The sequence below is a fragment of the Zosterops lateralis genome (assembly GCF_965231275.1).
Source record: "Zosterops lateralis genome assembly, chromosome: 2".
NCBI lineage: Eukaryota > Metazoa > Chordata > Aves > Passeriformes > Zosteropidae > Zosterops > Zosterops lateralis.
In genome coordinates this window covers 18871655-18897589 of record NC_139763.1, presented here as the reverse complement: position 1 = coordinate 18897589, position 25935 = coordinate 18871655, and the positions used below count along the sequence as shown (strand labels likewise).

General features: G+C 40.7%; 2 protein-coding genes across 12 annotated transcripts in view; one reads left to right on the top strand and one right to left on the bottom strand.

The window, feature by feature from the left end:
• Positions 1–2704, top strand: part of OFD1 (OFD1 centriole and centriolar satellite protein) — a gene marked incomplete at its 3' end in the record, with an annotated part of 32094 nt that extends 29390 nt beyond the window's left edge. For 3 of the 4 annotated variants that reach the window (XM_083885241.1, XM_083885240.1, XM_083885244.1), the window contains one exon: positions 2593–2704. In XM_083885241.1, coding sequence (XP_083741367.1) covers positions 2593–2704 — 112 coding nt within the window. Of the gene's footprint in view, positions 1–651; positions 744–2592 lie in introns of those variants that run through there. The other variant, XM_083885243.1, reaches the window with a different exon arrangement.
• The window catches only part of GPM6B (glycoprotein M6B), a gene marked incomplete at its 3' end in the record, with an annotated part of 42529 nt that continues 19268 nt past the window's right edge, over positions 2675–25935 (bottom strand). For 3 of the 8 annotated variants that reach the window (XM_083885250.1, XM_083885249.1, XM_083885248.1), the window contains 6 exons: positions 14332–14518; positions 10827–10983; positions 7505–7676; positions 5549–5622; positions 5160–5225; positions 2675–2824 (listed from right to left, as the gene is read on the bottom strand). In XM_083885250.1, the coding sequence (XP_083741376.1) occupies positions 2675–2824; positions 5160–5225; positions 5549–5622; positions 7505–7676; positions 10827–10983; positions 14332–14518 (806 nt within the window). Of the gene's footprint in view, positions 2825–4349; positions 4465–5159; positions 5226–5548; positions 5623–7504; positions 7677–10826; positions 10984–14331; positions 14519–25187; positions 25308–25935 lie in introns of those variants that run through there. The other 5 variants (XM_083885246.1, XM_083885245.1, XM_083885247.1 and 2 more) reach the window with 4 other exon arrangements.

Genomic DNA, 25935 nt, shown 5'->3' with positions numbered 1-25935 from the left:
GGCACTGAATTCCTCTAAACTTTGTCAACCCTCGCCCCCCAAAACCCTTCTCCAGATGGTTCCAAGTGTGGATAAAAGGAACAAAAAACTCCCTAATCATCACCTGCTTTTAAAGGTGTCCCGTGGAGGCACTTGGCTCACACAGGCTCAGAGCACTGAGTGTGACAGACCCAAACTGAGATGTCCCTTCTGCTGTGTGGCAGGGGCAGGAGTCATTTTCAAAACCCCTCTCATGTAACACCACGTTGGTATTAACCAGCCCAGAATGGAGAGATTAAAATAAAAATGCTATTTAACTCATCTTTATTTAAGCTTTGTATTTTGTAGGTAGATGATAGGCAAGATCATTAAACTTTATTTACAGTATAAAATACAGTAGTTTTTATCAATGAAGTAATTTTGGGTGGCAGCATATATTACAACTTGCACTGCATTTGAGGCTGCTTATCTTGACCTAACTACAAGAACATGAAGCCAAGTTTGACAGAATTTAGGGGCAAAAAACAAAGTTCTGTCTTGAATTCACTGGATCTTTAAACACAACGTACCAAAACCATGACAGATGCAAACTTTGATTTTTGAAATGAAGCTAAAAATGTGATGGGGCGGGTACTCTTAATTTTGCAAGCTGCTCTTAATTTGTTGTTGCAGCCACTCTGGCCATTACAGAGTTTCTGAGTGACTGCTCTTGTTGGATGTTGGGAAGGGGTAAGTGCTTGTTGCATTATGCTGGCCTGGAACAACTACCACTATTGCATGCTGCAAACAGCTGCTGCTGCAGCTGCACCTGCAGGGCAGCCCTGCCCCACACAGGAGGACAGGGAGCTCTGGAACAGGACGTGTTTTACCTCAGATAGAGACATAAAGCCTAGAGATGCACTGCCATGGAGTAGCTGTAGGTCTGGGTTCAAATAAGCATACACAAGTGTTGTCTATTATCTACAAATATTTATTTTAACACTTGGATGTAACTACAGGAAGCCCTTGGCACTGATAGAAAATAGTGATTCACTGTTAGGTTACAAAAATTTATACATAGCAAAATTTAATGCTCTTTACATAAAAATATTAGACTACTTAAACAAAACTTCAAAAACTCCCAGTAATAGCTACACTGAATTAGAAAAGAATTAGGCTTTAAGACACTGCCTCCATTATTACCCTTATGCAAACACTGGGCTAGAACATCACCTGCATTGCTGTAGAAATGTCTCCTTCATGCAACAGGTAAGAACATACACTAGGCTATTTTGTCATATTTGCTCTACATCAATCATCTTTGCCCCTTTTTTGAAACTGTCAAATTAGACTTCAATACTTAACAAAAGAAATTATATTTGAAGTTAATACCCCCCCAAAAAATGCCATTTCTCTTAATACTGATTTGAAGGAATTTGTGCTTCCTTTGATGTATATTCAGCAAACAACCAAAACTACCAAACCACACGTCAGCTTAGCAGGGGTATGACTTGAATATTTAATTTTTTCAAATGAATGATGTATTTTTACTTTCCCCCCCCAACATTTATATATATATATATATATAATATAGAACAAACACCAAATATACCATCACTAATACTCAAGATATCACTGAATGCTTCTGAAAAAAAAACATTAATTAGAAGGCAGACTTCTATGGGAAATGACTTTAAAATGGCACCAGTTTGTTTGTTGTATTTTTTTTCTGAACACCACGTTTTCTTAGTGTGCTAATTAATTTGTAAAAAGGAAAACACATAAGCACTGACTATAAATTTGCTAAGCACCAAGATAGAGAAAGATGGACATCCTGTATTATTTTTATGGCTGCAAATTTTATTGTTTGTGTAAAACTCTGCAAACTTTCTCATCTGCTCATTTGGAATAGTCAGATCAGTGTCATTTTAATAAGGTAACACTTTCACTTACTTAAAGTGTAGGATAATGGTCTCCTGCCATTATATAAATGCTAAGACATTTATAGAAAATAAATATTAAGGCAAAGCTGACATTTATTTTCAAAGAAGGGGATCATTATCCAGATCCAGGGATCTACATTCCATTAAATAGTTAATAAAAAGATTAGAACTTGGGAGATCTGCTCGACCCTCAGGTGAGCACAGGGACGTGACGGCTTCACTGTGGCAGCATGTGGCACAGCAGTGGAGCTGCTCCCATGGCCCAGGTGTGGGGTGTTCCCAAACAGCCCCCCTGCAACCTGGGAGGTGCTGCAGCTGTGCCATCACACACACACACATGAGCTCCTCTCAGAAATCCCAGCTGGGCACAGGTTCCTTTGGGAGGTGCTCAGTCACACCCCGTGCACATGCCTGAGGTCTGCACAGATCTGCTGCCTGCTTGGCTGGGGCACCTGCCACTCTTCTGTGCAGGGCGTCATGCTCTAGAACAAGTTAAATATTAAATACCAAGTCTCAAAGAAGAATAATTTGGTCACTTCTTGTAAAGTGTTGCCTTTTAAAATGCCTGGAATAAACCCTCCATTCTCTGTTAGAAAGGATGGAAGATTACCCATGGGAAGATTTCCCTAAAAAAGTTTTCCAGGAGCTGGAATGTGAAGCTTTTACACTTCTCTCTAATTTTGTTTGCTAGACACACATCTGTACTGCAGAGCAGCTATTTGCTGATTTGTCAGAGCTACAGAACTCTTCTGCTGAATTACTGTGGCAAACATTTATGTGTAAGAATTGAGTTGCTCTTTTGACCGAGACTGGATATCCTGAAGCTCCTGCTCTTCTTTTGCTTTGATATCTTGGTAGGCCTGCATTTTGCTTGCATCCTTTAAGTAGGCCCAGTTAGAAGACAGTATCATGAGGAAGTGGATCTGGAAGAGAAGGGTGAGCATGATGGCGAGTGAGCATGTCAAGAGGCAAAGCAAGCTGCTAGTCAGATTAATAGACGCTCTTTAAAATAACAACCAAAAAAAATTATTCTACGTTAATAAGCATTCTGTTATTAAAACAAGCACAGAGGCTATTTTTTCAAAGATCTCTAGAATTTGGCATGCTAATAATTCAGTTGGTTATTAACAATTTAGAGAAAGTTAGTACAACAACATTAAAATGAGCTACAGAGTTGTACGGGTCAATTAAAATGCAGAATGGGGGGAAGCAGGAAAACAGTTTTGTACGTGGCAATATACGGAATCTGTAAACTACGAGGTGCTCAGAAGAACTGCTCTCTAAGGTCGTGGTGTTTGCATTTCCAAGCCCAGAGCCCGGCAGGTCTTTTCCCCCAACAAGCAGATGAGAATTCCACCCTCCCCCTGGAAAAAAACCTGAAACTGTGAACCGTTTTATTTACGCAAACAAGGCTACATTAACACATCCAAAAATTAAACATCAAAACATGAGTCCAAAACTAAGCAAAAGCATGCAATCTCTGGGTTAAGAAGTCTTAATCCTGTATTTTTATAGCTACATTTTAAACTTCCATTGTCCAACCTCAGGTGAACAGTTTTATATTGTATATAGCAAACGGTTCTCTTTTTTAAATTATTATGTGTTTGTTTTTCTAGTTTGTGCATTCGTCTCTTGCCAACTTCTTTTGCCCATACTTCATGCAAAAACATCTACATCTGAAAACATTGATTCACTTCTCCTTTTTTCCCCCCACAACACTGTATAAAGGTCCCTGTGATCTATGCATGGTTTTGCTTCCTGTGCAGTCATACTTACATTTTTGAGATCTGGCTACTGAGAAATCAGTTACTAAAGTGCAGCCATACAAGAGCAGAAGCTGGTTACATGCTGTTTCTTACTAGTTCAGGGTCCAAAAGAAAGAATGTGATTGTTTTACGCAGAGCTAAGACAAGGATTTATTTTCTTAGAGAAAGAGTATCATTTGGCACTTAGTTAAGAGCAAGAGAAAATAATTGATTTCATCATCCATGGAATCACTTGGAAATACAAGGAAACTAATTCATAATACCTGGGCTTTTGATCTCTGCCAACATAGACTGGCACTATTTGACTATTCCTTTTCTTTCACACCATATATATTTTGTATGCTTGGGCGTATTTGTATTTGGTGTTCATGGCAAAGAATAAATTAATGCATCTGACCCTGAACTGTTCCAGTATTTGTTTGAGATGACTGTTAGAAATCAAGTGGAGAGCTGAAATTAAAACATCCCCTTTTCAGAGGGATGCTTTATAAACACTCCTACAGTAACTGAATCCTCTCAACATGAAAAAATAGCCAGATCTCATCCACATCATAGTTCATATACAAGAAGTCATTTCATTAATCTGATAAGCTAAACGATGCTTACTGAAGCTATTTACAATTACTGTAACAAAATTCAGAAAGCTAGACTTTTAGTCTAGGGTGTCAGTGGTATTTCAAGCTACGCAATGCAGCTTTTTACTGGGCTTATACAATTTAGAATTTAGTGCAGCAATCTTCCCGACTCTTAAACTTCAAAACAGCATAGTTATATGTAGTAGCCATCATGTAGATCAGCTGGTGGAAGAGAACAAAATACAGGAGAGTAAGATACAACAAGGTGACGGCTCAAGCCCACTTGGGCAACTCTCGATACTTTTACAACAGATGTTATTCTGAGCTCCTTCCAGGGTGAAGATGCAAATAAATAACCTGCCAATTCTCTGGGGAGGATAACCCAGTACAAACCCTAAGGCTATCTCGTCAGCCAGTTGTGAGTATCACACCAGGGCTTGGCTGGCACAAGGTTAGAAGCTGGCCACTAAAGGAAGCGTTAGACATAGGAACAAATCATCGTTAACGTCCCTTTTCCCCGCCGCTACCTGGAATGGGCACTGCAGGGTTGGACCAGTCAATCTGCCTGGCTCCAGGCAAAGGAAACCAAACAAGCAGCTGATCAAATAAACTACAAAAATGAAAATAAATAGTGGAAATAAAAGCAGAAATAGTGGATAGAAGTAGGATTTTGAAAGGACATGCAAATAATTTTTTCCTAAGTATGGGGGAGGCGGGTTGAAATGACTTTCTAAAGCAAAAGTTGGGGACCTGCTGACTTGTGATGATGAAATCATAGCAGCAAATAATGGTGATTACAGCTCACCCTCCTTCATGTCTAGTATCACTACTTCTAATATATACAAAATTTAATCTTAAAGCATCTTAAGTCTAAAATTAACATTTTTAATTATAAAACAACAAAAATTACTACCCACCAATGCTATGACAGTGGCACCAGCTCCAGCACAAGCCACAATGAACAGGTGATAAGACATGTAGAACTAGAGAAAAAAACATGTTAAAAACATTGAAGTAATTCATTAGGAATAGTATAAAATGCATTTCAAGTGTTCTAGAGAATAAGAATAATAAAACCATCTTTGTAGCATGGTAGCAAAGCTTTAGAAAATAAAAACTTTGTGAAAATAGTTTGTTATTGTTGGGGTTTTTCTTGGATGATGTAACAATTACTTCAGCATTACAGTTAAAGCAATCTCTTTATACTACTAGCATTAGTTCTCTCCAAAAACTTTCATCAAGTATTTATTACTTGGTGCCCAAGTGACTTGTAAGCAGAAGCTGCACACAGGTTACATTTCTGTACCTCATTCGTGTTGCAGATGTTCTCTAAAATTGGGCCACAGGCTCTGCCAGGGACAGCATTCCAAGGGATGATACCTGAAATACCATAGAAAAGAAACCACTAATTTTAGCAATCAACACACACTTTCTATTCCTCTCATCTTTTTCACCCACTTGCCAGTTGTGTTGCCATTCTGGGCATCCGTGCGTTGACCAGCACAGCTGGGAGCTGGCCGCAGGAATTCAAACAACTCCCTCAGGTTATGCTTTCTCCTCACACTGAGGGCTGCTGCTAAGGCATGTTCTCAGATGTGGTTTTCCCATCTGGCAGCCAAACAGTTGGTTGGGTTTTTGGACTTTGGGTTCAGTTGCACACTCTGCCTACTCCCCCACTCAGCACAGAAGAGAGCATCTGCATCTCAGAGGTATTTGGCACCTTTCAGGGTAGCACTTACTAGATGAGGTTCTACTTGAACAAGAAACTGCTGTGGAAGGGTGTGAACATAGAGCTAGAGGGAAGAATTACAGGATTTTTCTCTGGTTTAGTTCCAATAGATAAAAGCATCAAGTTAACACTGCTACAAGAAAGTTCAGTCTGCCGCACCGCATATATTTCCAATTACTTTTCTTAAATGATTGAAAGTCTGGAAAGTCAAAAGAATCTAGGAGATTTAAAATAACATAAACTTTTAGGCCTGTAACAGATGTAAAGCTTAAGCAAAACCTATTTGAATTAAGAGAAACCCAGTTTGTTTCCCCATACAACTTTGCATTTCAACCCAGCTGGTTGGAATTAGCAACTCCATAAGCAGCAGGTCATTGAAATTATCTCAGGATGGGATGGCTTTCAAAGAGATTTTATAGGATTTTCTTCCAAGTCAGCTTCTTCTCTGCAACTGCTATGTACAATTCCAGCCTTTTAGCTACTGCTTCTGCCCAAAAATAGTGAGCACAGTTCAGTGACACATGTTGTCTGTTAGGGAGCTGCTCTTTCCCATCACACACTGAAACACAAATGGTTTTACTGATCAGAGGAACAACACAGCCCTATACAGCACTAATACAGCTGCAAAACAACCAGGAGAAACAGGAAGGTGGAAGAGCACATCTCCCTACACTCCTAGGCTTTGCTGCTGAAGAAAATGTCTTCCCAGCCTGTTGCTGTGAGCTGCTAAAATAGAATGTATATGTTTAACTGATTTGAAGACTTGCTTTTAAAATTAGTGTATTTCTTCTACTGCACTTACCTGGACAGGAGAGCAAAGCCAAGCTTTCTTACTTTTTCAACTTTGAATCCATTTTCTCAGCTTTGAATGACTTAGTCCAAAGAAAGAAACATTCCTAGAAAATGCTAGCTAGAATGAAGCCAAAAGTAATGGTGACAGAAGATCTTCTGCACAAGGGAAGCTGAAAAGATTAACTTCAGGAAAAGCTCAACTTAAAAAATGAAAAGCCTGAGACCTTATTTTAAGTTATTGTCCCAGCTCCCTCAGATTTCTGTGTGTCATCAGAAAGCAGTATTAATTCATTATTTAGTTATGGCAGACTTTTAATTGCAGATTTCTGGTTTTTTAACTGAAAGTAATTGTCAGAGCAACATTCAGACATTTACTTCATCTTTAAATGTAAAACAGCTTTCTGAAAGAACAGAATATATACATATGGGTTCAAACCCCACAATCTGGTTATCTGTTTCTCAGCACTGTTTCCAAGCAGTTTATTTTGAGGCTGATCTATTTTCAAACCTAATATTACAGTATTGGAAACTGCTACAAAATCATTTCAGATAAGTGACCTGTTAGTTCAGTTAAATTGATTGCATCTGGAAAGAGATCAGTGTAATGTGAATTAATTAGAAAAGTAACAGCACATTCAGAGATAGGAGATGCTTTTGCATTTGATTCATCTGATAAGGCTGAGACAAAACTACTGAAGAGGAGGAATAGATGAAGCATTTAATCAGGATTAAAACGAGTACCGTATTGCCTGATGTCCACGCAGATCTGGTCCCCTGGAACTGTCACATTGGCCTGATAAGATTTGATGACTTCACAAGTTGACCATATGTTATAGAACATAAAGACAGGCACAGCAGAGAAGCCGAAGACCCCGAGCCAGGCCACTCCAAGCACATAGGTGAGGAAAACAAACTGGGCAGAGAAAACACAAACACTTTGTGTTCATTCTTCAAAAAGACTACTCAGATTTTCATTAAAAATGCTTCAAAATAATCTTAAACATACTTTCAGAATTCAAGTAAGAAAACATTTGATTTTCAAGCACACAAAAATCATATTCTCATTGCTTAAAAATACTTTGGTAATTTAAGTGCTACAGAGAAAGTAATTCAGACTTTTTTTTTTCATCAGCCTGCTTGAGTAAACAGATTGCCCTCATGAAAGTGTGTCCCATTGATTTCTCAAGATTCTCAACTAAGCAGGGATGCTGGTTGTAGGCTAAAACCAATAAATTCCAACAAAAATCAATTTAAGTTTTTTTTTTTAAATTAACTATAACATACTAGCATTTCTATACAACTTGCAAATCAAAACCACACAGTGAATCAATGCTCACAGAGCTCCCCCACACTCCCTGATGTATTGAAATCAATTTGGAATGTAACATTTGAAAATACCTATTTTTGCAAATGTACCATGACTCTTAACAGCAGATCAGAAGATTTCAATTGGTCTAATACACATTGCCAAGCAGCAAATGAATTACTTCACCTTAGAGAATCATGGATTTATTTACTAAAATTTGCTGGTTTGGGTTTGCTCTTTAAAAAAAAACAACAATTACATTATGTGCATTTTCTTTGGTTAGATTAAAAGATGTGGCTCTGATTGCTTTGAAAATCTCCAGCCTCCTCCTCCCACTAAGCCCTTTCCCTCCTCTTCTAAGTGTTATGGTGAAACAGTAGCTCTGGCATCAGTCCCTAGCTCCCTCCTCCTGGTGAGACCAGGATTTGGATCCCACTTGGAAGGTGGGGGAATGCTGTTACATCTCCTGGGCTCTCTTTTCACTGTTAGCTGTGGCTGTTCTCTCTTAGCTGTAGGTGGACTGGAAAGGCTTTACTTTCAGTAAAGCATTTGTGCCCTACTATGAAAATTTGTGTGCCAGAGGACAACAGAAAGGGTGGGAAAGACTCTCAAGGGGAGACGATTTTCAGCCTGACCCAGAACCAAGGGACTGAACTAATGCTGCAGTGGTGGAAGTTTGCATCCCCACAGTTTTTTTCCAGAGTAACCCTGCAAGTGTTAGAGCAAAAGCTGAACAATAGTTCCGTTTCAGTCAAGGGAGGTGGTGTGTGGGGAGGTTCTTGCAAAACTGTAGCCCATAAAACCCCAGCTAGACTTTTAATTTATAGATAACTCAACTGGAATACCCTATTTCATATTAGATAGCACCATATACCAGACCTGTATGTTTTGTGTGAGAATTGAAAATCCTCTCTTTGGTTTTGGGAAGGACCAAGTGGACCAGGTTAAAGGATTTCTGTAGATACACTACAAATAAAACATGAGTTTGCCTACGTGTATGTGGAAGTGTGCACAAGAGGAAGTGCACAAAGCCTTTAACTCCTAAAATAGCCAGGAAAAAATACACTCTCTCTCACATTTAATGTGATAACTGTGGGAAATGGCTATTCTGCATTACCAGAGCCAACACAAATAATTTAGGGAAGATGGAAGTCTGTCTTCTGTAACAACCTTATGCAAGATGGGACTGGCTTTCAGGACTTTGCTCAGTAATGTAATGAAAGAAGAAATAGAGGCGCTGTTGATCAGAGTGGCAAAAGGTCACTGCATGTTCAAAAGCCTGTTGCCTGTACCCAGCTGCTGTCACTAGTCCGTTAAACATTTTATCTCCTCACAAACCTTGTTCTTAGCCCTAAGGTTTTACACAGCAGCATACAGGCACTTTTCCTGTCACCACCAAACATTAATGCAGCTTACCAGAGCTCCAAGCCATTCCCCAACTGGTAAATTCTCTCCTTCGTTATGTGGACAAACATGGACAAACATGAAAACACATTTTTCTGCCATATTTTCATGTGTCACACTGGTATTTGTATTCGCAGCTGACAATCATGTGCCTGCAACTACTCAACTGTACAAGCAATTGTCTGCACTGAGGAGATTCATAGATGTATGTTTCTACTTTATTTTGAATCTTTTGAAAACACTGCTTCAGATCTAATTTTTCTCCTTGGTGAAGACCATACTTGCTAGAAAAAAAACTGAGCAAATAGCTGCTTAACTGGAAAATTATCAGATGCCTTATTTTTATTAGCTCTTGAAAAATTCAGTAAGTACCCAACAGCACAGTGGAAAATTGCTAACTCTCATGAAAATAAACATGCATCTCTTTTGTATTTAACCAGCTGAAAGTACATATTTTTTAAGTTCAGGATATAGACTGTATATTAAAATGCAACAATCACATCAAAAGCCTCTTCTCTTTTCACCCACACTTTCCCGTGGGCGATCTGTCATACTGCTTAGCTTCCTCCATAACTACGAGCTTTGAATTCAGATTTTCAGTAATAGCTTTGAAATCTTCTCTCAGAAACATAGTTATGGCTGTTCTTGCAGAGTGTGCCCTTGGGGACAATGTGGGTGAGAATCTGAAGTTTTATTTTTAGTTAAACTTTGCTTACAATTTTGTTCTCATACAGAAGTATACTGAAGAGAACATGGCTGGTAACTTTAGGGCTTTAAGTGTTTCGGCTTTGCAAAAAAGCCTCGCTATTCTATTCTATCTGTCTGCCTTTTGCCATCTGCAAATCAATACTTGATTCAAGTGCAAAGATGTTGGGAAGCTTCATTCATTCATTACTGTTTGTTGAAGGATCCAGGCACTCAAGCACAATTGACTGTGGAAGTCAGAGCCATTACAGTTTGATATTTAAATAGCTCTGCAAACCACAGCCATTTTACAGTCTGCCTTTAAGCATCATTCAAGTGTTCCATGTTTAAAAGCATAAATTTCATTTTGACTCACATTAAGTGTTTTAAAATTAGCAGTCTCCTCAATTTAGTTTAGACCAGTGGGTTCAGACAGGGGTGGCCATAGCAGCCCCCACTCAGCCCAGCTACAGCATTCTGATTTAACCAAGCACCCTTGAAGTTCAAAGAAGAAACAAGACATGGATTGACCCTGATCATCCACAAAGAGTTAAACAAAGAGGGCAGCAATATTCTGTTATATTGCTGGAGTCAAAACCCAGGAGTCAAACTGAGCCCAACAGGTTTTAGCCAGCAAAGATTGCTGTTCCCATTTCTGATCCCACTCACCATTCCACTGATGCAGCGGCCACAGGCTGTTGTTTTGAACTCTCCATGCAGCTCCTTCACAGCACTTGTTGTATAAAAACCTTCTGCCAAAAGGATTATTCCATATAAGAAGAAAAATGATGCAATGCCATAAATTACATACTGCATTAGCTGTATTCTAAAATGGAAAAGAAAGAAATTATATAATTAGATTTCAGTCCTATAAAAACAAAGTCAGTCCTCTCAAATTATAATAAATGAGAGACAACTCCTAGAAACAAAGTTCAAGGCTCCTCAACATTTTAAGCAAGCAGACTGCAGGAAAACACTGTTACAATTGTGCCACTTCCCAAGTAAGCAATCCTGATGTGCATTAGTTCTGCACCCACCTGAGCATCTCCTGCTGGTGCTGCAGGCCTTACATTGACTGCTGTTAGTCACCATGTTAAAACTGCAATGTCACACCTCCACTGTGGAGGTTTTCTTTTTCCTCTCACTGCTCCTGACACTTAACTTGGGAATGGCTGACAGGAACAATGCAGGGCTTTGAAGTGGCAAAGCCTGGAGCTGAACCCCGACTGAACTACCAGGCTCTGTGGTCATTCCTTTGGCTTAGGGAAAGGAAGCAATCCCTGAAATTCACCATTTCAACCTGTGAAATCAAATTAACTTAAGTTTGCAAAATTTTTTTTAATTCAGCAATATTTGTCTGATACAAAACTCAGCAAACATGCAGTGACTTCTCCTGAGGCTGCTCTACAGCCTGGAAGGGTAGTTCCAAGTGAGCTGGTAGTTTCAGTGCTTTAAGTCACAGCAGTGTTGAGCGCATCAAAATGTTAATTTTTTTTTTTTAATGGAAGAGTTATTTAGGAAATGCTTCCATTTTAGTTTCTCTGGAACCACTCAGAGGAAGATCATCTCAGGGCACATATAAGCACTTCCCTCAGATGTTATTTGAGAAAGTTCTTGATTTCTTAAAAAGCTACCATCTGCAATGACACTCTAACAGTATTTTCCTTAGCTAGAATAGGTAGAGGAAAAGAATAATTTCTAAATATTATCAATCAGATTCTGTATCTAAAGCTAATTGTTCTGGAGGACCAGAATTCCAGATCTTCCATACAACACTTCTGGTCTTCAGAAGTCATATTTTGTTATTAGCAAAGGAATTTGATTGTTGGGGCGGTTATTTTGGGTGAAGCTATTCACAGAACCAAGAGGTTAATTTTATACATCCACACTACCAGTTTTCTGAGGATAAATGTGCTTTGCTCAAGATATTTTTTCTGATTCTTGTCTTTCTTCACTAAGTAGCTGCTGGCATAGATCTCCAAAGAGCATCTGAATGTTTTAGCTTAAAGCAAATTGATGACTACGATTTATATAGTTAAATGTTATTCTTGTAACAAAATAAGATATTGCTCATTTAAAATTTTATGTAGAAAGTGTTATGTTTGTTTTCCAAACTGATTAAAAATAACTAGATAAATCTGTTGCACCTGTACTGTAAAGAATGAAATAATTAACTCAGGATTTGAGAGGGCATAGAATAAATAATTTCACTATCATTAACAGTCTAGGAGAGACTCAATGCATACTACCAGAAATTAGTAATAGAAAAACTGGTTAAAAAGTCTATTCCAAATGGTGTCTTACTAATGTATTTGTCTCTGTTTTTCCTTTTTATGTTGATGTAGTCTTAAATTTGCCTCTTTCTAACACCTCTCCTCCCTTGCCACCCCCTTGGCTCCACAGAGCTGAGCCCTGAGCTGCTTTGGTAGGAATTACTCATTTCCCAGCTGCTGGTGCTGACATGACAAGAAACATTGTCAACAACTCTCCTAAACATAAAACTTGCTGCCTGTGACTGCTGCTTTTGCAATTTCTTCTATTTTGCTCAAATGGAAACTGATGCAAGCACAGGGTGTTTTGTTACCCAGTTGCTGAAAAACAGCTGCTTACATTTTCTCACTAAATGTTGTGTTTAACTGCAGGGCTCATGCCCCAGAGCTGGGGACACTCAGCCAGGGACTGAGTGGGGGCAGTGCTGGGAGAGGGGACCCCAGTGAGGAGCAGTCCTAGAGCAGGTCAGAGGACAGAGGGTCCTGAAATGGTGCTGTGGGACAGGCACCAGTGCTCAGAGGGCAAGCAGCAAACTGGCAGGTCTATGCCTGCAAGCATATACAGGGAGTCAGTGACAACAGAAATTAAAAAGAAAGTAAGAATTAAGTGTGCTGCACAGAGCCCTGATAGCAGAGTCTTCAAATATCACCTGTCTGGCTTGGTGCCCCTGCACTCCTGTATGTGCCAATGCCCACTGTGCCCATCACAGGGCCCCTCGTCACAGCCACACATGGCCAGGCTGGCTGCCAGACACAGGACCTGAGGCAGCACTCCAGACCTTCCTCCGGCCTCACAGAGAAGCCTTGGGAACATAAAAGACCCAAATATTTCACCAGTGGTTATGTCCAAAGGCTACATTTGCAAATCTTTCCAGTTTTTTCTCTCTTTTTTTCTCATATACCAGTCCACCTTTGGACTGGTCTTTGGAAAGTCTATCTTTGGAAGAGGGATGGACAGAACCATGCTTCCCTATTATTCCTGACATCCCTTACAACTTTATGTTATCCACAAAAACTAAATCTACTCTTAAAATAGAATTGTTACCCCTTTGTTCTGTTACAACAGGCCCTGGTACGAGTCACTCTTCAGCTCTCTTGTAGGCTGCTGTAAAGTGCCCCCAGAGCTTTCTCTTCTCCAAGTTGAACAGCCTTGACTCTCAGCCTGTCTTCACAGAAGAGGTGCTCCAACCCTCTGATCATCTTGGTGGCCTCCTTTGGAGTCACTCCAACAGGTCCATGTCTTTCCTGTGTTGAGCACACCCAGACCTGGATGCAGCACTCCAGGTGGGGTCTCTCCCAACTACAGGGGCTGAAGCATCTCCCTCACTCTGCTGGTCACACTGCTTTGGATGCAGCCCAGGATATAATTGCGTTCCTGGGCTGTGAGTGCACATTTCCAACTCATATTCAGTTTTTCATCCACCAGCACCCCCAGGTCCTCCTTGGCAGGGCTGCTCTCAATCCCCCTTCATCTATCAGCATGTACTGATACTGGGCATTGCCCTGACCCATGTGCAGCACCTTGCACTTGCCCTGGTGAACATCATAAGGTTCACATAGTCCCACTCCTCAAGGCTTTCAAGGTCCCTCTGGGTGGCATCCTTCCTTTCAGGTAAGCAAAGTGCACCACTCAGCTTGGGTGTCATCTGAAAAGCAGCTTGGGGTGCACTAAACTCCACTGTCTGTGATACTGATGAGGATATCAAAGAGTACTGGTCCCAATATAAACAGGCATACCAGGATACACACTTTGGTTCTTTGTATATGAACACCAGTAAATGACCGAGTGCTGTTACAAAAACAAGCAACCTCATACTCAGGGATGGAGACTGAGGTTTGAATCCATCTCTGCTCATTTAGCACATGGTTGTTATGATGAATCATGGGGATGGGAGCATACTTACACTTCACTCAGCAAAGCATGGTCAGTGGGAGTCGTGGAGAAGTGCTGCTCGAGGATGGACACGGTTCCCGTGAGCGCCACGTGGCCGCAGCCACAAAACAACGCAACCCCCGAGAAGCAGAGAATGGTTGCCACGAGCGAAGCATATGGCACTCCTCCTAGGCACTTAATGCAACATTCAAAGCAACCTAAGCAGAAGAGAGAAAGCAAAAGAAACGTCATGACCAAAAAAGCAAATTATGAGGAAAAGAATATTTGTCCTCTGCTTGGTAAAAGCCACAGGGAATAAAAGGCCCAGGCATTGACATGCTAAGCAAAAAATCTATAGGTGGTACAAGACAGCATCACCCTCTAAAGCAGTGACCTACAGATCTGTTGGTATGGACTCAAAGCCCAGAAAGTGGGCTGAGTGCTCCTGTCTTTACAGGATCAAGAGGAGATCAATGAGACAGCCTATGAAATGGAAAAAGCAAAAAAATCACTGTCTAAAGTGATCCATTGCAATTCAGCTGCTCATGCAGAGCTCACCATGTTTCAGCTTTACTAATGGCAGGAGCACCAGCTATGCTAGCAACACTCTGGGAGCCAGAGAGGCAAATACTCAAGACGATGAAACCTTTTGAAAAAGTAGGAGATACTTTGCACTTTCATTGGAAGATGAATACATTTAGGTCCACAAAACTTAACTACCCTACACTCTCGCACTACTCCCAAGTTAACTTTTTATATAAATCCACATGAGATTATAGGGATAGAGATACTTTTACAACAGAAAAATTGAATGGGGTCCAAAGAGTAACAATTTTTGTTGAGGGAAGCTGTATGAAGCTGCATTACATAGACAATACATTTCCAGCTTTTTATAGGATACACTGGATTTACAGTGATCCCCGAATACAGTTTGCAGTAGCATGATTAACTGAAATGCATTGTTTAACTGGTCTGAGTTAACAAAACAATCCCCCCCAGAGCTGCTATTTGTATGAACACTGTAATAAGAAGGTTGCAGCTGAATTGCCAGGTTCCTTCCAACTGCGTGGCCTGAAAACCCATCTGCTTACAAAGCTGGGAAATGTAAATCGGAAACAAACACAGCTTTTAACTGCGCTATAATGGTAATGGCAATCCATACCAATTCATTACTTCAGGGTGATGGCATTAAGCTGTCTCCATTAATGTGCATTTCATACAACTGCGCAGAACACAAGCCATTAAGACAACGCTTAATGGAGCGGCCAGCGTCGCAGGACAGCCACTGCTGCTATGGCATGGACAAAGCATTGGAAGGCAAGGAGACAGCTGGCAAATGAGGACATCACATCACGTCTTCCCACCCAAAAAATTCCTCACAAAGATCAGCAAGTCTCCAGCCACCACACAAGGCAAGTTTATTTTTATCCCCCTCCCTTTTCCCACTAATGAATGAGTTGCAGAGCAGGCACTTCCATGAGGCACTGGGGAATAATATGCATCCGATAATTGAAAGATTTCTCATTTCATAAGTGAGAAACTCTTCTTTTAAAGAGTCACTAGCAAATGCCCTAGTCAGGCTTAAGCAGCTATCACCATCAAAATTACTTATGAAACGCCACTTCACTAACTGCAGACAAGATATAATTGTATAGAAACAAGCCTGGGAAGGTTTTATAGTCTAGTCCACAGCTGGAGTCCACTCAGTAGGAACTACATGACAAAAATACTGCCAAATGAACAAACACTGCAGCTCGGCAGTGATGGGCCAAACAAAATCCAAATGCACACTATCAGAGGAAATTATCTCTGGGTTTCATTTTATCACAGAGGTCCAGAGCTGAGTTCAGATAACAAACATTGCAGAGCAATCCTCTGCTTTGGGGAATCTGCCTGAGAGCAGCTCACACGCAAGAGCAGCCATACACGTGAGGCTGGCTCGCCTCCGCAGCATCTGCTCCCAGGTCAGCTCCAAACCTCCCACAGTTAATCCAAGAAATTCATGCACCTGGGTGCAGGATTAACCATGAAAGATTATCCAAAAGTAACCATGCTCTGACCCAGCAGGCAACACACATGTGGTCACAGCCCAGCACAAAAAGCACCCTTCAAGCCACACTCCTAAAGCAGGAGACCAAACACCCCAATCATTGCTTAGTCTGGAGAGGTTGGTCACCTAAATCGTGCTGATAACACAGACTGCTTTACAGAAGGATCCTGTCAAAGACAGGAAATAAAAACAGCTGGAAGCAAAACCAAGAGACTGACAAGATCCAAAAGAAAAGCTGTTGGTTTCAGAAAATGGGAGCAGCCTGACAAAACTAAAAACTGGTGTAGACCCAGGACTGATGTTTAATACCCCATACTGCCAAGCCAGCCTTCCAGGCCACTGGCAGAACATTTGCCCTGAAGAGTTTGTTGGATTCCTTACCCAAAGACATGACAGTATCAGCCACTAATCCATAGACCCTCAAACACAAGGCAACAGTGGCAGACCCCCTTCAACTCTCAGCAAATGGCAGCTGCAGAGATTGTATTTGTGGCCATACTCTTTGCCTTCCTCTGTGGTCGAAGTAAAAAGGCATCACAGAATTTGGGTGGCCTTCATTTTCTCAGTGCAGAACAAAGCTAAGGGACACCCTCAGAGGTGTCTAAAGCAACCACATTATTTTGAGCAGAGAAAATTGCCCAAATGTAGAACTACAGGAACTACTACCTTGACACCAAGACTAAAGCCCTTGACACCAAGACTAAAGCAGGAATCAGAGAGACTTTAGTACACCTGGAAACAGTAAACAGCCAGCTTGCAAGCACATGAAGCATCCCAAACCAGCATGTCTCCAAGAGACAGCATCCATCCATCCAGAGTCATTCTGCACTCAAATTGACAGCAGAGCTGCATGGCCTCCTGCCAGAGGGTACCTAACTGTGGGATACAACTTCATTGCAGTGCTGGGGTTATCAGACCTCCCCCCAGATCCTACTGTGAACACTCTTTATGAGCAGATTAAAGCCATGCCTAGCTTAAGCTATATGGCTGATTTTATAATTTTAACACAAGCCTAAAACTTCTAAGAGCAGCAGTACTTCTAAGAGCAGCTTTCAAAACCAGCCAGAGTATGAAACTTATCTAGAACTAAGATACCCTTACCAAGCTTCCCAAAGAAGCACTGAAGCAAAACAGAGGATTTTTGAAAACAATCAGAAAGCTTTCCAGGAAACCTTTATTTTCTCTCTCTGTAACTAAGTCAGCAACTATCTTCACACAGTACAACTGAAACCCCAGGAAGATGTTTGCCTAGTTTATGTTCACAAAATAACTTGCTAACACTCTGATGACAAATGCAGGCTGAAGGCCTGTGAACTCAAGCTGACAAAAGTAAGTAGTATTAAAATAAGTTCAACTCAATTTTCTGCTAGTTTTTACTTTCCATATGGCCAAAACTCTGAAATGTTCAGCTGTATATCCACTTCCAGTGAAACACTGCAAAACTACTTAAATATGAAACTGTACAGCACAAACACACATCACTGCATCTTCCCTTTCAATGGCCATTTTGTGCAAGGCATCACTAGAACCTTTTGTGCAACTCAGCAGAATAAAAACATTTTTTGTCCTCAGGCTGGCGAGCAGCAGTTGCCATGGAGGCAGGTTAATAACAGCCCAATGATTTGCCCAGAGCTGCCTGTGATCTTGGCTACAGATTTAACACACTCTCAGAAGGAGGCCAGCTAAAACAAAGACTGAGATTATTCTCTAGGGAATGAATGCTATTAAACACACACACACACAAATATTCTTGCTAAAGGACAAAAATAAAGAGAAGAGAAAGAAACAGGAACCGGCTATTCTTTTAATCTCCTGGAAGCTATCTGTCACAGGAAATTGGTAAAGGATGAGCCTACCTATGTACATAAATCAGCAATTGGTTGTTTAATGTATGATGAACAATTATACAATCTACTCAGCAGTGTACAGCCTACTGCATATATGCAGGGCTTAGCCATTCAATTTCCCATGTCAAACGGTGATTGTGTGGCTAAACCTCTTTTGGTTCTTGAACTACAGCTTTAAGATTTAAACTCAGAATGGCAAGGTAATAGAGAATTAATGGAAAATGGTCTTAAAATAAAAAGAAAAAAAGAGAAAAAGGCATTTCTCACACACTACTTCATCCTACTAAGGTGAAATCTGTGTTTTGGAAATGATAAAAGACAATGGAATAGGATCAGATAGCTTCCTTGAGTATTCCTAGGGCTTGCTTTAGGAAGATCATACATCAGTTCTTAAAGCCCAGACTTGAAAAGCTGAGACAGGCTGATGTTCACAAAGCCATCCCTCAAAGTAAAGTATGGAAAAGATGATGTAAAGAAGGAATATCCACAAATCCTGGACAGAAAACCAGATTATTGTCTAATGTTCCAAACACCTCCTAGGTTGAACTAGTGCCTCAATGCATCTCAGGTTCTAACCACTGGCCTATAGACAAGATCACTATGGAACAAAAAACCAAGGACCAAGAAAACCTGAAAGGAGCTTTAAAAAGTTTTCCTCTTCAGGGAGCTAAACCTCCAGGATCCCATGGCTGTCTTTGAGTTAGTTCTCACTTTCTTTTCCTTAGAAGTTTGGTTTCTTCCCCTTCCATGAATGAAAAAGCAATGGGCATAATTTTCTCCTTACTTACTTCCTGAAATTGTGTATAACATTTTAAGAAATGCTGGTCTGTCAGACACCAGTCCAGTTAATACACAGCACATCATGTACACAAATTGCACATCATGTTCCACCACAGAACCACAATCTCTGTTGGCTTCAGCACCACAGCTCATGGAGCAGGTGGAGAGGAACTGTTTCAACAAAATGAAGGCTGCAAGAAATCCAAAGGGGAAAAAAAGCACTAGATAACACCTTAAATGAAAGCACTAGATAACACTGTAAATGCAGCTATTGCATGCAAATCGGGTTCATTAATACACATCCACAGGAGCCTAGTGTTGGTAGCATTACTCCCAATGCACAAATAAATGTAAGAGGACAACTCAGTACTTGACATTCACCTCCTGCTTCTCCAGTGCTGAAGATTACCCAATATCAAGCATGAATAATACCCTTGGAGGCCTAAATCACCACGGATTTTTGTCAGAAAATGAACTTTATGCCAGTGAAAGCAAATGCCAATTTTACTGTCTGCCACCCACCATATTTTTGAAAATTTCCATTCTGAATGGCTTATGCATGCTAGGATGTACATTTTCCTACTTGCTGCATGATCGGCAGCTACAGGAGAAGCAGTGAGGGATGTGGGAATAGGCTAATACCTCAGAAGCAAAATTGGAATTACCTCTTTCTTCTCTGCATGAAACTAAACCAGTATCCAGCAATAAAGTAACTCCTCACATCTGCCACCCACACCTGCAGCCAAGGGTCAGTAGCAACAACACAGTAAAATAAAATATTTAACCTTACGAGTGTAAGTCTAAAGCCTGTGACAAATTTTTCTCCATGCTTTAGTAAGGGACTAAAATAAAAAGGCTCTCCATTAAATCACATGGAAGCTCTAGTCTTACCCATTCCTGTTCATCTTAAATTTTGCTGATTTACAAGACACGACACAAAGCTAAAACTGCTGTTACTACTTAGAATAAATGTTCACTCACCACAGTTCTGGATTAACATTACACAGACAAAATAAGTGATGAACTCAAATAGAGAAAATCCTTTCTTCTCCTCACACAAACCTCTTAAGGATCTTCCACAGAAAACTTCCTTTCAAGTTCAATATTTCCTATTTTTGCCTTTTTGTCCTACACAAATAAGAAGTTGTGAAATTAACTTATACTGAAAATTAACTCATGAGAGCCAGAAAACTTAATGTAAATGCACTTTAGTCTAACCAGATTGATAATCTCCCCACTGTATATGCATTCCCCTCTTCCAGGGTTGTTTATCAATAACTCCTTCCTGGCCAGCAGAGTCCCTGTGATGGAGGGGACGTGACCTTTGGAGAGCACTGCCATCAGGGCTGCCACAAGGATCAGACCTCAAATGCAGCAAGACCACCTCTGCTATCCTTACAAATGGCCAGTGCAAGATGCTTCTTTCAAGTAAAAACCTGTGAGATCTGGGGTAGTCTGATCCAGGCAGTAAACTTCATACCAACCTCTACTATTCAAGAGCTACCTGAAGAACAAGTAGCTCCTTTCTGAAGGTCATGGGCTATAATTGTAACTTCTCCAGTTATTCTTGATACAGATACAAGATATTTGGTTTCAGCACTGTCATACAGCTAGTTCCCCTCTTCTGAGAAGGTATTTATTCTCTGTGATCAGTTAGATGCTTCTATATTCTTGTGTAGAAGAGAACTAAAAGTCCTTGCTCACACCTCCTGTGCTGGAAACCAACACAGAGAAAGCAGAAGAAATTGTTGCACACTAAGAGCAAGCATCTCAGAGCCTGGAAGAACCATTAGCACACTCTTCTTCAAATCCACAAAGCACTGATTATCTGTGTGGTACTGTATCAATAATGAGTGGCTCTTGAATTTATCTGCAAAAATACAGTAAGCACAGGTTTAAAATCAAGCACACATTTTTTTCTACCATGATTAACAAAAAAACCCACAAACAAAAAAGCCCAAACAAACCAAACAGCCTTTCAGAGGTCATCAATGTTCAACCATAGCAAAAGCTAGTTTTTCTCTATCACTAAAAAAAATTTGAAAAGACTGTTTTACCAAGGCAAAATTTGTTTCTTCTGGGTGGTGTTAAATGATGCAGAGAAGACTCTGAGAACAGATAGCAGTAATCATAATCCTTGTTTTTTTTTCCTCCAAATCTCTTCTTCCTAAATCAGCAGTTCTTATACAAGAAAAACTGCACTCCCATTGCAGGAACCAAACCTGTTTCTTGCAAAGACAGATGATCTGAATGGGTTTTTTACATGCCTTATCTAGTTTACCTTCTTCAAATTTAGTGAAATACACACACTCCCCATCTGTATCATTCCAACCTCTGCAAGGCTCATTAAGCTCACAGGTGTTCTGAAGTGATCTTTTTCAGACAGTAAAATCCACAGAATAGGGATCACTACATCCATACTTATTGCAAGTGCCCATCTCAGATGTTTGCTGTATGAGAGAAAAGAGTCAGACTTGCACAGGAAGAATGCTGCTGCCCTATGAGATGGTGGGATGAGAGAATTGCTCTTGTCCAGCTTTATTGCTCTTGGACAAAGGTCAGGCAGAACTTAATTTTAATTCGTGTCTTCTCTGTTTTACTTTTGGCCTATGAAACAGTGGAATCCATAGCAGAAGAAAAACACCTAATTTATACTTTGGAAAAGGCCTTACTTCAAACAGGTTTCAATGGGAATTCTTGAAGAGGGATATTTCTTAGCTCTAAGCTACTTCTGCAGGAAAAAAATTAAGCTGGTGATTTAAAAAAGAGATTTCTCACATAAGGGACAGATCAGGCAATATTGATATAAGCTTTGGTGTTATTTCTGCTGGAGACTTGTTCTAATATCTACTATCCAAAATAACCCTTGGGATTTAGTGCAGCCTGAGCATGTGGAAGTGCTCATTGGCATGCAGAGCTCAAAGTTCATGCACATTGCACCAGTAAGGGCAGCTGCTGGTCCAAACCGGGGCTGTAACTCTCAGCTGAAACATCAACAACTCACTGCTCAACAGGCCTGAAGACCCTGGTTTCTTTCTGCCTTGCCCTGGCCTTCCCTTCTCTTCATTTCCCTTATTTTTTTCCTTCTTGAAGAAAGCTCAGGAGGGTTAACATGCAGGAACTGCTGCTTCAATAGATGCCAGCCCAGGCGATAATTTTGGACAAACTCAAGGTTGAAAGGTAAAAGAGATGAAGCAATGGGCAGACTGTCAAAGATATCCAAATGCCTGAAGGTCTAGACAAGCTCAGTGTGGAAATACAAAGGCATCTAAGCATTTCAGTTCCATGGGTGACTTGCATTGCTCTGCGACAATCTGCAAGGATATTTGAGTTTCCTTGATCCAACCATCCTTCAGACCCACCTGTATATTGGCTGACATGATTTTGAAAGCTGACTCTTACTCTAATCAAAGGTCAAATATCTTACCTGGAAGACTGGAGTTGAAACTCTTAGCTCCACCTTTCTGACAGTTGTAACTCACCTCACCCTCCACCAGCCTTCAGCATTCAGCAGGAGAGCAAGACTTTTGCCACACTGGATTTCAGCCACCGCTATCCACCGCTTCCCCAGTTGACTCCTCCCTAAGCTATAAAGAAGCAAACAAGAAACACAACCTCTCTCTCCCTAGAGCTGAAAACAGGGCCAAAACCTGTGTGTTTGTATAGATGTGTGTATATGTATGCATTCCAGCCTGGCAGGTCTCAGATTCAGAAGGTAAATTCCCAGTTCAAGAGATAAATGAAGATGCAAAGATCTTCCCAGATATTTACTCAACTATGGAACAAGAAGAGTAATAAGAAAATTGAACTGTAACTGTAGAAGTCCTTTGCCCTGTAACAGCTTTCATGCAATTATTTCCCCAGCTGAATCCTCATCAGGTTTTTCCAAAACCTGAGCTTGTTTCAGCAAAGGAGCAGTAAGGCTGTTCCAGTGAGATACTCCATACTCCACATTCACATGCCCTTATGTGCTCACAGAGCAGCTGAAATACCTCCCAGCATCTGGGGGAAGCAAGCTAAAAAAAAATAAAAATAAAAAAAAAATCCCATAAAGCAAACAACACCCACCCAACCTGGAATAGTGCCTACAGCTAAGCTCATGTTAAACAACTATTGCAAAGTTTCTCTTTCTAGAGAAAAAGATGGTACTTTGCTTTCTGGGAAAAAAAAAATGTTTTAGCATTTTGAAAGGCTCAATAAGCTTGCAGGTGTTCTGGGGATGTCTTGGCTCCAGCACTGCAGTGAATCTCCCACGCTGACTCTTCCCTCGCTGCTCAAGAGCTGGATTCAAGCTTAAATAAGGGAAGTGAGATCATCTTGTACGCAGAGACCCTGGGAGAAGAGGTGGATGCCATGAGAACTACCACAGAGGTGTCCTTATACCAATATCCATTTGGACACTGAGAGAGGAGACAAAGGCACCCAAAAAATCCTGTGGTTTGCCAAAGGAGCAGAGAGGTTATCTCAGCACAGCAGCCAATGCCAGCCAGCAGTGGGGAGCTGCAGGCCAGTGCTGAAGGCATCTTACAAGAAGGGATTTCTGTTGGGACTGAAGTGACATCTTCCCTCCAAGCTAAGGGACAAGAGCAAAGATAAGCATTTTCACAGACGCTAATCCATCGCTGGCAGGTTGGTTTTACTTAAGACCTGTTAAGAGAAGTTTCATTGTTGCCAAAAAGATTTTTAATTTCTTTAAGTGCAGCCATTTAAAACATCTTCCCTTGAACTGGCATTTCTGCACTCTGGTCAGGGAGGTGGGGGTTTACACCATCAACAAGAACCCTTTCATCAACTCCTTCACAGCAGGCACATTTACCTACATGTTAGTTCAAGAAGATTCCCAAGGCAGACTGAAAAGGGTTCAGTTGCCTAAACAAGGGTTTCTAGCACCATTTTAGGTGCCAGACTCCCAGCTGCTGTAACAGAAGGCTGTGCATCTCTGTGTCCTGGCTCATCTGTGCCAGCACATATGGACATGTCTCATCACTGGGGACAGCTGAAGGGGCCCAAGACCCTGATAACCAGGATCTAGCCTGCTCCTTCCATGTCCTTCACAGCCCAGGCAGGCAGTGTTCATAATCTACCACTACTTCCTGAAGCATTTCTTTTGTTTGTAAAATATCCCATGTGCACTGAATGTGAAGTTTGGAAATGTCTTCTGGCAGCCTCAAACCTATCACCCAGGTAACTTGTCATAAAATATGGTCAAAATTAATATAGATACTGAAGACAGAGATCATAATTTGTGACCTAAGCATTTTGGGGGATAAAAAGCCATTTGAAATACATAAGCATTTGAATCTTAAAGCACAAGAGTAGGGAAATGTAATGGAAAGGGGAAGGATGAGGCAGCAAGCTTTGGTGAATATTTCCCTGCATTGCTATTAAAGTCTCTGATGCGGAGGCAGGCGTCTCCAGCAAACAAGCTGTCAAGCAGGCTTCAGTCACTCAGCTCCATAAAGAGAAGATGATTCTGGATAGAGCTATCTGCAAAGGCTGTCTCTGAGCATATACGTCCCTTGCTGTGCTATCCATCAATCAGACTGGAAATTTCTAATGTGATCAATCATAGGCTTGATTTCAGGTGCCTTTCTGAGATGCTTCAAAACTCAGTTCCCCCACAGACCCTTAAAATAAAGCTTTGTGAAAACTAAATAGGATTTTCTTGAGGTCTCAAGCCAGACAGCGAAACAACAGGCATGTAGAATAACCAAACCTTTTTACAGCCTCACCTGAAATCCTCCTCTAGACTTTCACATAAGCACTTAGTGCTTCTAGCAAGGGAAAAATGCAAACCAAACCACACAATATTGTCTAGGAAGAATATTGTAGGATACTAGTGAGTCAGATGTGCTGTCACTGCTTCAGTGTAATTTCTGCATTTGTGGCTGATGAGTCTGATAGATTCATCTGCATAAACCCTATACTATTTCATCTCACCTGTAAACAGTTTTGAAGAAATTGGGAGCATAGTTAAAAGGAAGCTGTCCCTCACACCACCCATTATTGTCTTTCAAGCATTAACAAGGAAATTCAAATTTATGTCAAGTATTCATACAAAAGAAGTAGACCCCTTACAGCCTTAACAAACAAAACAAGAAAAACAGAGGAATGGTTATCTTAAATTGTTAGGACTACTGCAAAGCATTAAGTTTATGCTACTACCATTTCTGAACTCTTCATTTCCCTTTCACCCAGCCCTTTATTTACCTTGAATCCCCAAAGGACTAACATTGCCTCTCAATGCTGGCACATGATGGTACCGGTGTGGCCTTGAACTCCTGTACATCCAGTGGTACCTGCCAATTTCCATTTCTGGTCTGGTGATCACTGCCAATTTTAGGTGGTAAAAAGTCAGTGTCACCAGCAAGTTTTAGTTCAGTACTTTCAGTCATTTAACTTTAAAAACAAGAGCGCAAAGAAACACACTTGTAGTTTCAGAACTGAAATAACATAACCTTTTAGACTAAAGGAAGAGATTAGGAGGGATGATCAACAGGGAAATGCTCACACAGGTGTTAAGAAAGGTTGAATAGCTGAAACTCCACCTAGGAGTCGAGTTAAAACACATAAGGAAGGGCTCTCTATTCCTTACCCCCACCCACTCTCATGTCTCCCTCTCTTTGTCCATGACAAAAAGCTCTGCTCCAGAAGTAAAGGAAGGTAAAGTAATGGAAAATCACATTACCTGTTTTTTAAAAATACTCTAATGCTGTCAAAGAAAAAAATTATTGCTCTATATCAATGTAGGGCAAACACAAAGGTTTGCTCTGATAGTTTCTTACATTAAAAAAATAAAACTTTGTGGGCTTTATTTCACCTAAGCTCTGCTCACATCCAAAAATCTGGACCAAGTGTGTTAAAAAATGATTTGTTCCCAATTCATGGCCAAGAAGAGCAGTCCTGCTTCTTCTTGTCTTTTCAGAGGAAGCCCAGCAAGAAGCCCCCCATGCAGTAG